At 43.4% G+C, this 12749-nt stretch overlaps 1 protein-coding gene across 2 annotated transcripts in view; it reads right to left on the bottom strand.

Moving 5' to 3' along the window:
• The window catches only part of ATP2A2 (ATPase sarcoplasmic/endoplasmic reticulum Ca2+ transporting 2), a 52408-nt gene extending 40991 nt beyond the window's left edge, over nucleotides 1–11417 (bottom strand). For both annotated transcript variants that reach the window (XM_064272183.1, XM_064272184.1), the window contains exons 1-4: nucleotides 11205–11417; nucleotides 10565–10582; nucleotides 10398–10480; nucleotides 2725–2829 (exon numbers count right to left, since the gene is read on the bottom strand). In XM_064272183.1, the coding sequence (XP_064128253.1) occupies nucleotides 2725–2829; nucleotides 10398–10480; nucleotides 10565–10582; nucleotides 11205–11322 (324 nt within the window). In that variant the 5' untranslated portion in view covers nucleotides 11323–11417. The remainder of the gene's footprint in view (nucleotides 1–2724; nucleotides 2830–10397; nucleotides 10481–10564; nucleotides 10583–11204) is intronic.
• Nucleotides 11418–12749: the final 1332 nt, after the last annotated feature.

Here is a 12749-nt window from a genome sequence, read left to right as displayed (position 1 = left end):
TTCAGTTTGCTGTACGAAGTATGGCCTGTTGTAAAAAAATCCCTAAACCTTCTTAAAGATGTCACAAAACTGACAGCAAATAGGATGTGTGCCTCACTTTTTACGTATGCATCTCTGAAAAAGTATAGGAAGCCTTGAATCTGGGAAATTCATAATAAAAGTAATTTCACAGTCCCGTATTAGATTCGCTTAAAGAATGAGTATATCTACATAAATCACCTCCTAACTTACGCAACTGCTAAAATATTAAACTTGAATTCACGTCATTTCAATCAAGGTCCTTCAAGTTAAGTTGAAACGTTACTGCTATTGGAGAAAGAATAAATTCTGAGCATGGCTGCTATTCAGTTACAGTCAAACTGAAGCTAACTTCTTTTTCCATAGGATCCACACCCCAATTTATGAACAGTGGCAATTTTACCTCCTTTTCTCCCTCTTCAAGTTCATGTCAGGTGAAGTGTAACTGTACTGCTCAAGGTTAATGAGATGTCCCAAGAGCACTAACTTACAAAGGACACCGCATAATTTGCTCCTATTCAGTTAGCAAAGGTGCAGCATACTCTTAAAAAATAAAGCACCTCAGACACTTGAGGACAAAGATGGCCAGTCAAAATCACTTAAACAGCCACTGCCCCCCACCCCGCATTCAAACTATCAACCCCCAACCCCTCCAGTTATATCTCCTACTCAAACTTTGAACCCTCCAACTCAGATGCCACTCCCCAGTCTCCATGAAACTCCATTGCTCTATAATCCCAGCTGCTTGCCACCTCCTCTAAGAAGCCTTCCTTGAAGACACTGACCAGAAATGATACTTGTTTCCCACTCCATACCCATGAAGGGTGAGGAAGTGACTTACCAGAGACCTCACTCTACAATTATCATTTCCCTTACTTCCAGAAGACAAGAACCCTCCAGTATTGCTCATATCATTCTGCATATTGTGGAAATAGGATTAAGATTGAAGAATGTTATTAAAAAAAAAAAAAACACAAAACCTAACACAAATTTGAAAGTCTTGTGAAACTGCTGGAAGATTTTACTTCAGATTTCAGTCTGGGCCTGGATTCAAATCTCAGAACTTTATGAGCTCTGTGGCCTTTGATAAGTCACTTAAATCACTCCGAACCTCACTACCACATCTGTCAAATGGGGCTATCATCTGCCTTACAAGATCATTATAAGCATAAAATGGGTGTCATGGATTCAACTATGTCCCCCCCCAAAATGTGTGTATGGCCTTGGTTAGGCCACGATTCCCAGTATTCTGTGGTTGCCCTCTATTTTATATGGTTGTAATTTTATGTTACGAGGATTAGGGTGCGATTGTAACACTCCCTTTACTGAGGTCACCTCCCTGATCCAAGGTAAATGGTGTTTCCCTGGGATGTGGTCTGCACCACCTTTTATTTCTCAAGAGATAAAGGAAAAAGGAAGCAAGCAGAGAGTTGGGGACCTCCTACCACCAAGAAAGCAGCACTGGGAGCAGAATGCGTCCTCCGGATCTGGGGTCCCTGTGCCTGAGAAGCTCCTCAACCAGGGGAGCATTGATGACAAGAAATTTTCCTCCACAGTCAACAGAGAAAGCCTTCCCCTAGAGCTGACACCCTGAATCTGGACTTGTAACCTACTAGATTGTGAGAGAATAAATTTCTCTTTGTTAAAGCCATCCACTTGTGGTATCTCTGTTCCAGCGGCACTAGATAACTAAGATATTGGGAACGTACCTGAAGAACCTCATGCAATAAAACTGGCATAAATTATTATTTATAAAAAATACAAATTACTACCTTGGAAATAATCTACTTCTGTGTATATTTTGTCTTTTTTGCCTAAATTACTCACAAGAGGGCCATTTCTACTAAAATATAAACAAATTTGTCTTTTTTTAGAAAAAAATTTAAGTAAGTGAGAAAAGCAACAGCACAATTAAGACATACTTCTGAGTAGGCCATCTTTCTATATGAGCCCACCACATAAACGTCTTCAAAGGTTATTAATTTAATAAGATTAGACGTTTACAATTCTGACAGAACGATGTTTAGAAGATGCTGCGCCATCTTATTCCTTTAAGGAGTGACTACAGCCATCAAAAATCTAAGATTAAGATCGATACTCAAAATGAATTTGAAGTATTAGTCTCAGAGTCTGTTAAAATCTATCAAAAAAAAACAAAACAAAACAAAACAGAACCAAAGTCCTAAAAAAGTTAAAAGTTCTCAAGGAGATATCTGCAGTAGAACAACTGTGAATAAGAACAAAAATCCCCTTATGTTTCTGTAGTAAAACAGGATTCCATTCTTTGAGTAAGAAAGCCTGGACAACTGAGGGGAAACAGCCAGGAGTAATGCTCTGAAGGGAGAAAAATTTAGGATTTAAACAATTTTTATAGGTAAACTCAAAAAAATGCAATAAGAACAAAAAAGATGACACTGAGCTTATGAAGTCTGCCACAGGAAAACAGCCAGAAAGCATAAAGACAAATTCTAGTTCTCAAATTTTCTGGTTTCCCTGTTAAGTAGCTTCTCTTATTCATGCCACCATGAACGATGAACAGTTTTAACAGCAAAGTATATCTATATATACACACATGAGAAAAAATACATGTAGACTTTCCACAGAGATTTTCGCTTAGCACATCAGGGAAAACATACCAGAAAGATGACCTCAGTTTAAATTGCTTACATAAATTGACAATTTAGCCTTGCAGGAATTTCTGCTTACCTGCCATACACCCACAATTGCATTGGCTATTAATATAAGTAAAATTACAAAGGGTTCTACAAAGGCTGTAATTGTTTCTTCACCTTCTTCAAACCAAGCCAAAACCTGAAAGAGAAATGGCATTTGTTAGAACTGTTATGTTTTTAGGCCTAATGCCACTTTATAACAAAGGTGGCTGGCACTGAAGGAATTACACTAGACAAAATCTCTTTTCTTACCTTACCCAGAAACAAATGGTGGCAGAATGTAATGACACAAACAACCAGCTATGTCTTGTGCATAATTTGTGGGAGTCCAAATGACAAAACATCCTAGCAGTACCCTTAGAGTTAAATGATTTTTCAGTTTAATAATAATCCCATTTTAGAACCCAAATGAAACATTATGGGGGGGAAGGGGAGGGCAATAAATCCCATTCATTTCATAGCTCAGAAGAAAACATACACTATGTATTTAATTAAAGTAAAAAGCAATCATTAACAACTATGTTGACTTGGTTAGTATTCATATCAAATAACATCCATAGGTGGCATTAAATTCATAGTAAAAGCAACTCGATCACTCTCTCAGATTTTAGGGTATGTAAACTTTTTTTTTTTTTTAAACTGTTAGTCGTCCATTTACTTTCAGTTCTATTACTGAAGGCCCTTTGGAAATTACTATAAGGTTGCCGTGACTGGGAATGTATTCTGAAGGTAACCTTCCATGACATCTAGCACAGCAATACAGCACCTCAGAGAGAACCAAAGTCCAGTGAACTGGACACAGAAGACTGCCCCCCAAAAAATGAGCAGAGGGTCAACTTTTAGCTTACACAATCATAGCCCTGTTAAGGTTTAAAAGCGCCACACCGTACTTCATTCATCATAAGGTAGTAAAAAAGACCCCAACACAGAATCTTGAATAATAAAAGAAAATAGTAAAAAAATTTTCTAAATGGTTAAAAATCTAAGAACCAGTTTTTGTAAAGTACCAGACAATCCAGAAATGGTGTTAAATGGATCTAATGATTCAATCTGGGTAATGAGATTTGCCTTAAAAAAAAAAAAAAAACTGTTTAAAATGGTTACGTATTTCACAACATTTTTTTTAAGACAGCTATTTAGAGGACAGTGAATGGGATCTTTTCAGATCTCCTTTAGCATATATTTAGACAGGATTTACGACAATGATGAAGCTATCTAACTACATGAAACACATGTGAATCTAGTGGAATACTTTAAAGTCAGCTTCTACAAATGGCAAACAATCAGAAAGACAATCAAGGCAAGGTCCAATATGTCATCGGGCAAGAACAACAGAGTAACGACAAATTAACAAGACATATCCATTTGACCAAGAAGAAACCCAGGAGGCCCCAGGACCAGGGTGGAGGAAAACGCTCCTGACAGATGCCAACTGCCGCAGCCGCCAGTGCAGGCAGGGCAGACACCAGAGAGCGACAGATGCCGCCACAAGCTTTCACCAGGGCATTGCTGGGGTTAAGGCCGGGCCGAATGCCAGAATGAAAACTTCTCTAGAAAGTTATAAATTTTGAAAGATGCAAGATCACAGCTGTACTGATACTAGCTTTCCAAACATTTGCCAAAGACAGCCTATCAGAAATAAGAAACTTAATTAGCTCTTGGGGGAGAAAAATTGCTCAACTTGAAGAGTAACCACGACCTTTTGAAAAGGTCAGTGAGGCATTAGCAACTCTAAGACAAGCTTCACACCTTGTTAAGGCGGGTATGCGTTTCCCTCCTGGCAGCTAGGTCCGAGGAACAAACTTAGAGCAATACCTTGTAACAGCTGGAGCACAGGAAAAGCCTAGGACAAGCGGTAACAGGCCTATCATCAGAGCAAACCTCTGCCTTTCGAGAAACGTGCAGTTCCTCTTCACGAGCAGAGTATGTTCCTCAGTCATGTAACAGTCTTAATATGTACAATGCAGAAGGCCTTCAAATGCTTATGTGTAGTGAACACAGGCATTCATATTGTTATTTGAAACTTCTACAGAGATAAGCTAATTATGGCCTGGCTAAGAAACTAGTGGGCAAATCTTTTTTGGATGGAAGGATGGTGCCAGCCAAACCTATTAACACTGACAACCACCAGTTTCCTGGAGACTTTTTTAAAAGCCTATTTTGAAACCATAAATAACCCAAAGAATTAAATGCTAGAGCCCACAATGAAAGGCTGCCATACTGAACTAACTAGCAAGAACCCATCCAGTTGCTTCCGTGCAGATCATGTCTCATCACAGTTTTGTTCTACCGATGAGAAAACCTCTATGTTGTATGGGTAGGAAGACAGTAAGACAAAAAACTCACAAAAAACAGACCAGGTGCCACAGATTCGATTCTGACTCACAGCGACCCTCTGTGTGCAGTGAAGAACTGCTCCACAGGGTTTTCAACGGCTGTGGCCTTTTCAAAGTAAACCACCAGGCTTTTCTTCCCAGGTGCCTCTTCTCTGGTGCAACCTTTTGGTCAGCAGCCAAGTGCTTAACCGTTTTTGCCTCCCAAGGAGCTGGGAAGATGATACTGACAAATAAAAGACTCCATGAGACATGAAGGAGCAGGGAATGGGGAGGAAAACCAGATGAGTGACATTACCACCAAAATAAAAGATGCCCTGTTATCGTTACAGTACAACCAGCTCATGTTGTGGTTTACCAGAAGTTATACGAAATTTAAGGAGTTCCTGGGTGGCAGAAACAGTTAAGCCCTTGCCTAACAGCCAAAAGATCAGTGGTTTGAACCCACCCAGAGATGCCTCGGAAGATATGCCTGGCAATGTGCTTCTGAACGGTCACAGCCATTGAAAACCCTATAAAGCAGTGCTACTCTATGCACATGGGGTTGTCGTGAGTTAGAACGGACTGGATGGCAACTAACAACATACAAAATTTACTTATACAGAAGAAAAATGATTATATATTTATTGAATAAATGTGTGAATAAATAAGAGTTCATACAACTTCTAAGGTACAAGACCCTAAGTGGCAGTACACAAACTTAAACATTAAGAAACCAAAAGGATAACCAACTTCCTAACCAATATGGAAGGAAAGCAAGAGGAAAGGCTACTGCAGTATAATTTTAGGTATAAATTGAACAGTGTTTCTTCTTCCCTTTGCTTTATACTATTAATATAATAACAGTACTTGTATTCTGGGGTTGACATTAGCAAGCAAGTTCAAAGTTTCGAATCTGCCAATTTTTCACAGTAACATTTTAGAAGTAACAATTTGCTAATCCAACACTAAACTACAATTTAAACTGTTTAAATGGGATAGGACAGGGTATCTTCCAAATGTTATCTGGAAGACCGATCTCTGCACAGCACTGTTAACTTCTGATCTGACAGCCAAAAGATACTGAATAGCAGAGATTAGCAAACAAAGCAAATTTTAATCCACGGTAAAAATGTGTGTTCTGGTATAAACTGGGGAAAAGTCATGATACTGTGACTCGGTTTCCATATATACCTACATGTGGAAATAAAGGGCTGAGCTCTTAACAAGGCCCACCCCCCCCAAAAAAAACAAACTCCAGAATTTTTTTTAAGCATCAAAAATTAAACACTTTAGCAAATTGGAAAAAAAAAAAAAAAAAAGGATCACCAGTAATGTTACGATAATTTTCAAAAGTGGGAAGCAAATATTCTTTCAGCCATTGAAAATCTAGGCCATTATGAGTGGTACTGAGGGTCTTAAAAGCTGACAAGCGGCCATCTAAGATGCATCAATTGGTCCCAACCCACCTGGAGCAAAGGAGAATGAAGAACACCAGACACAAGGAAAATACTAGCCCAAGAGACAAAAGGGGCCACAGAAACCAGAGACTCCATCAGCCTGAAACCAGAAGAACTAGACGGTGCCTGGCTATCACCAATGACCACCCTGACAGGGAACTCAACATGGAGCAGGAGAAAAGTGGGGTGCAGAACTCAAATTCTAGTAAAAAGACCAGATTTAATGGTCTGAGACTGGAGGAACCCCAGAAGACACGGCCCTCAGATTCTGTTAACCCGGAACTAAAGCCATTCCCAAAGCCAACTCTTCAGACAAAGAATAGACTGGAGTATAAGACATAATATGATACTCATTAATGGTGTGCTTCTTAGCTCAAGTACATACACGAGACTAAATGAGGGGCTTCTGTCAGGAGGCAGGAAGAGCAGGCAGAAAGGGACAGGAGCTGGTTGAATGGACACGGGGAATCCGGGGTGGAAAGAAGGAATGTGTGGTCACATTATAGGGATAGGCAACTAGGGTCACACAACAATGTGTATATAAATTTTTGTATGAGAAACTAACTTGAGCTGTGAAGTTTCACCTAAAGCACAATTAAAAAAAAGGAAAATCTAGACCATTATTAACCAGATCTCATTCTCTCTGATCTAGAGACAAAACTTATGTCAAAAATAACACCCTTCAATGTTTTCAGACTTAAGAATACAATCTTCTAAACAAATCAAAACAAAAACACATTCACCCTTCCAACCGTATTTTAAGTCTCTAAATAAATTAGGAAAACCAGTAAAATTGTCCATTATGTTTTCCTTAAAAAAAAAAAGATACTAGAAACACACAGTAAAATTTAAAAGCATTACATGATACAGTATCAAATACTTCCTAAATATATACTTCAGAGAAAACCAAAGTGAATCTCATATTTTGAAAATGCTACCTCCACAAACTCATCTGTTTAATTACTTGTTCTATCAAAAGCACTACCCCAGGCGCCATAAGGAATGACGAATACCTTTCAAGGAGTTCTAACAGAAAGAAGACATACACAAATTTTCAAATGTGAGCAGTGGCAGTCTGGAAAACCTTACTAGCATTCTAGGGTCCATCTACTAAGTGGCTGAGGTGGACGAAAGGTAGACAGAACCTGTGTTACCAGAGAGGACCTTACAGTTGACTGGAGACGAATACGGTCCTAATGCTCACCTGAAGGTCACCTTCTTAGAGGCCCTTCCTGACTGCTCTCCCTGCTTTATTTTTCTCTACAGCACTATCAGTATCTAACAGACTGTCCCCACTAACATGTACACCCCTGGCCAGGGACTTTGTCCATTTTGTTCACTGTGACTGGTAACAGGTACTCAATAAAAAAGGGAGGGCATTCCAGTTAAGCAGCAATATAATGAGCTATGTGAAGGGTAATGACAGTAACTGAGGATAGAAAGACAAAATGAAATGAGAGGGCCTCAAATGTTAAATTGAGGAATTTTTAATATTACTCCACACATACCAGGAAATATATAGCTCACTTCTCCCAATCCAAGTGACTTAAAAGAAAAAATTTTCTTTTTGGTGAATATTACAAATTAACTAAACTTTATCCCTACCAGTCACAAGTATAAAACATTAATACCATTTCTAACTTTCTGCTACAGCAAAATATTAACTATGGTTAACAGTTAGTCTACTAGTTAGTTTGATATTTAAAATAAACTACTAAGGCCTAACATTTCTTTTGAACTCCAACAGGACCCGATGATGCATCGTGTATGTGTATGTAAGAACTACCTGTTTACTTCTCCAAAAGAGAATACCCTACCACATTTTTCCTGCTTAACTAACAGGAATAAACTACCACAAAAAAAAGACTCAGGGGCTTTCTTTTGAAAGATAAAGAAATGAGGAGTGAAAAGGTCAAGTACAATAAAGCAGTGCCAGCCTCACAAGAAGGAAATCAACAAAACAGATTTAACACCCACAAATTCTTGACCAAACAAACCAAAGCAAGGCAAATTTAAGTGATTTCTATAGTAAAACTACTTCCTAACACTTAGTATTCATTTGTTAATTAGCAACCCACAAAAACAGAAACATAACACTGCTCTTTCCTGAACAATAACTCCCAACTAGTTACCACAAACGTAACTCAAATTTCAAATCCAAAATATAGCTCTAAAAAGCCAACGTCCTACTTCACAGCAAACTTAAAGCCCATTTGAAAATGCCTAGAAACTATTAACACCTAATGACTTCAGAGTTAAAGAACCACCCAAACAGCCAGTAAATACTTCATTGTAACATCAGCAACATTATTTCTAACACTGCTTTAAGTTACAACAGACAGAATAACTTGGCAACAGTTTGTTGAACCCTAATTGGACCCTATTATCTGCCAAAGTGAACTGAGACTATTTCAAAATTATGTAGCCTACTTAAATATAAATATTATACTAGCCCAAATATGTCACTTGTTTTGCCCGGTGGCAACGTAATACAGCTCCAGTTAATCGAACAGGTCTACTCAACTTATCTCATTTGATACAGCAGCATTTACCGGGGGAGGGGAGGAAATTTTTAAAAAGATTAAATCAAAAACATACACACAAGAGATATGGAGTGATTCAGTATGCTAAACGGTTTGCTATGCGATGCTCTCAATTTTATTCAATGAACACCACAGAAAAGACTCTAGTATGGGGATGGTGAATTATTAATGGCTACATATCACTTGGCTAAGTAGACAGAATTTACGTACAAAATCACACCAGATGTTCACCTCTTGAAACCCTCTACTTAAAAAAACGAAGATAAAAGCAATCCTTTCCCTCACCTGAACTAATTAAATGCCCACTTCTAGTTTATTCAGTTCTCAAAATAGTCCTCTATCCATGATTGTCACAGACTGAGATAGATCCCTGGGGCTTGCATACGTACATACAAAAATGAAACCTTCAAGCTGTGTCAATTTTGTGAAGCCAGAAAAAAGTACCGCCTGGATGAATTTCACTTCCCATCACGGTTTTCGTAAGAATAAAATGCTGTAACTAATTTAAAAACAAAAGGGATCTCAAGCTTTGAGGATTAGGAACATCTGTGTCCTGCTCACGAACGTTTTTAGGAAATCTACCAAAAAAGTGCATGGCTCAAAAAAAAAAAGCAATACAAAATTAATAGTGAACAGAAAAAAAATTAATAGCCTAGAAATATCCTCTCATACCGCCCCCCCCCCCCAAACCTTTCTATTGTAGTTCTTTGCATTTCACCAGTTTCTTAGCAACCGTACAGGACTCCAGCCGGTAAGCACATACAGAACAAGAAAAAAACCCTATGCTGGGTTTTTTTCTTTTAAGATTCAGAACCAATGTACTGAATCTAGTTCTCTCAACCCAGAAGTCACTCAAGACAGGGGTCCAATTTAGATAAATATACCATCCTAAAGGTCAGTGACCAAATTTGGTCAACAGTGGTGCCATCACTGCCGTCATCATTCTTGTCACTCTCAGGAACAACTGTCACCTTGCCATTACTAGGAAGGGAAAGCAACTAGAATATTCCTTTTGTAAGTTCTATTTACAGTTGACGAGGCACCAGACAGCATCTTAGTACGATCTTACAACATAACAATGGATGAACCCAAAAAGGCCTCCCAATGAAGAACTTTTTGGTAGTAAAACAAAATTTCTAAGACCCTGCCACATTTGGGAACAATTTCTAATTACATTGTAAACATCAAGCATCTATTAATATGTACTGCACACGAATGGCTTCAAGTGTTTTGCTTATAACCTGAAAATCTCATGTTTCTTTTTTTTTAAACATGGAGACAGCATAAATCTCTAAGTTTTCCTCCAATGGACACCACTGTTTTCTGGCTTTTCATCTATGGAATATCCTCAACTTTTGGGGGGGGAGAAGAAATAAATTTCTTTATACTTACAAAAGATATACATGCTGCCAGCAATAAAATTCTAACTAGTAAGTCTTCAAACTGCTCAATCACAAGTTCTAGCAAGGTTTTTCCTGTTAGAAACAAACATACTTGTTATAATTGTCATCTTAACACCAGCACACCAAAGAGGGGGGGGGCCTTTTAAGATGACTTACCTTCTTCAGCCGGTAACTCTGTAAAATGAAGAAATTCGCCAAGCAACATGTCGAAAGAGGGCAAGAAAAAAAAAATTTTTAGTACTCTTGCCTTTCTGAAAAGAACTGCTAAAATTATCAGCACCTCTGTCTTTGAAAGAAAGACCTAGATACATGAACAATTTTTTTTTTTTAATACGAAGCACACTAGAATGAAATAGACAATAGTGTTTAGGGGCCTTATGTCTAACCCGAAGGAGGAAAGCATCGCGGCGAAACTGGCCTCCTGAAGGAAGGAGTCGTTTCAGCTATGTCATCACTTCTTCCAGATGTGTAACTTCGGGGAGTACGAGAGCAGAGGCTTTCCCAGCGGCAACGCCGCCCTCAGAAAGCGGCGCGGGACGAGAACACGTCTCGCAGGGCTCGGCCCTCCCTCCAGCGGGGCCACCGCGCTAGCTGCGCGCCGGGAAGGTCAAGAGCTCCGGGCGCCAAGGGTCGAGCCCGACGGGGCGGCCCGCCGCAGCCCCTCTCCGGGGCCGGGCCCTGAGCCGCCCTGCAGACCCCGGCGGGCGCCCGGCCGAGCCCCACGCGGCGGAGCCGGGTCAGCCATCTTCCCTGGCGCTCGGGCCCACGCGGCGCCCGCACCCGGCGCGGCACCTACCGTTGGAGCCCCATCTCTCCTTGAGCTTCTTGACCTGCTCCACGCTCAGCCCCGTGCTCTCGTTGACGCCGAAGTGGCCCAGCACCTCCTCCACCGTCTTTGTGTGCGCGTTCTCCATGGCGGCGGGGGCCCGGCCAGCCTCTTCTCGCGTCCCCGCGGCCTCCTCGCCTCAGACTCGCCCTCGGGCCGCCGCCGGCTCGTGCCACCCCGGGCGCCCAGGCGCGCGCTGGCCGATCGCGGCCTCTCCCCCGCCTCCTCCTCCGGCCGCTTCCGCCTCCCGGGCGCTGAATCACCCCGCGCCTCCTCTCACGACAACCTCCCCTCTCGAGGCCGGTCCGCGCCGGCGCCCGCACTGGCGGGCTGGGGGCCCCCGGCCCTCCGACCCTCGGCAGAAAGGAGGGCCTCCTTCACCCTCAACGGCCCGCCGGCAGCGCAGGCCGCGGCCCCCAGTGCTTCCCGCTCTCCTGAGGCGATCAGCCGCCCCGCCTGGGCCGCAGGAGGGGACGCCGGCGGACCCCTGAGAGAGCTGAACGGAGCTAGGGAGGCGAGCCAGCGGGGTGGTGTGCGGCGCGCTCGCCCTGTTCCCTCAGCCCCGCACCCCCGACAGCGGCGGAGGGAACTGCGGCGGAGGAGAATGAGGTGGTGTCGGGGACGGCTCCGCGGCGGCTGCTCTAATAGCATTTATCCGCTGCTGCCTCCCCTCTCGCCGCCGCCGCGGCATGTGGACGTCGCTCATTGGCCGAGAGCGCCCAGCGCGGCGCGGGCGGCGCGGCCCCGCCCCCTCCCCTCGCGCGGCTCCCTCCCTATCGCGCGCCTCGCGCCCACGCCGCCGCGCAGGCCCCGCCTCCTCCGCGCGCCGCCCCAGGAACCCGGATCGAGGCCGGAGCGCGCCGCTGTGCCCGCGCAGTGCGCGCTGCGGCCCGAGGGCAGAAGCGGGATGGCGGATAGCGCGCCCCGGCGTCTCCTCAGTCCTGCGGCTCCCGGCCCGCGCTTCTCCCGCAGACGCAGAACCCAGGGTGGCAGAGTGTGATTGGCCTCGGGGGCCTCCCTCCGTGCACTCGCGGCCCCGAGGAAACGCCCTTCGGGGCCTACTTCGGCCAGGGTGGGTGGCCGGGAAGGCGAGGGCGAGGCCGAGGCGCTCGGTCCACGCTGGGCTTCCCCAAGGCGCGCTCGGTGGTGCTCTCGGCTCGCGGTCTCGCCTCTGTCTGCAGGACCGCGCTCTGGGTGCTAGTGCGTCTCCCTCAGATCCCCAAGGAGCCGAGGGGAGGAATTCCGCAGCTTTCTTCCCACACGGTTCAAATCCCTCATCTGTCGCCTCAGGAACGCCGCACCCCACGTCCCCAGCCGGGGCGCCACCGCACGCCGTATCAGCCCTTCTCCAGCGGGCTCTGTACCCTGACAGGGAACCCCAGTCTGAGGGAGGGGGAGGTTTTTTATTTGTAATAGCCCATATCGCCTGTGATGCATGTCTGCATAGAAGTTACAGGCTATGCTACCGTAACTGCTAAACTGCAGCTAGGATTGCGTCGGATGCTTGGCTGGGAC

The sequence above is a fragment of the Loxodonta africana genome, chromosome 19 (genome assembly GCF_030014295.1).
Source record: "Loxodonta africana isolate mLoxAfr1 chromosome 19, mLoxAfr1.hap2, whole genome shotgun sequence".
Taxonomy (NCBI): domain Eukaryota; kingdom Metazoa; phylum Chordata; class Mammalia; order Proboscidea; family Elephantidae; genus Loxodonta; species Loxodonta africana.
Note: the sequence above shows the minus strand (reverse complement) of the source record. Positions and strands in the feature narration are given on the sequence as shown.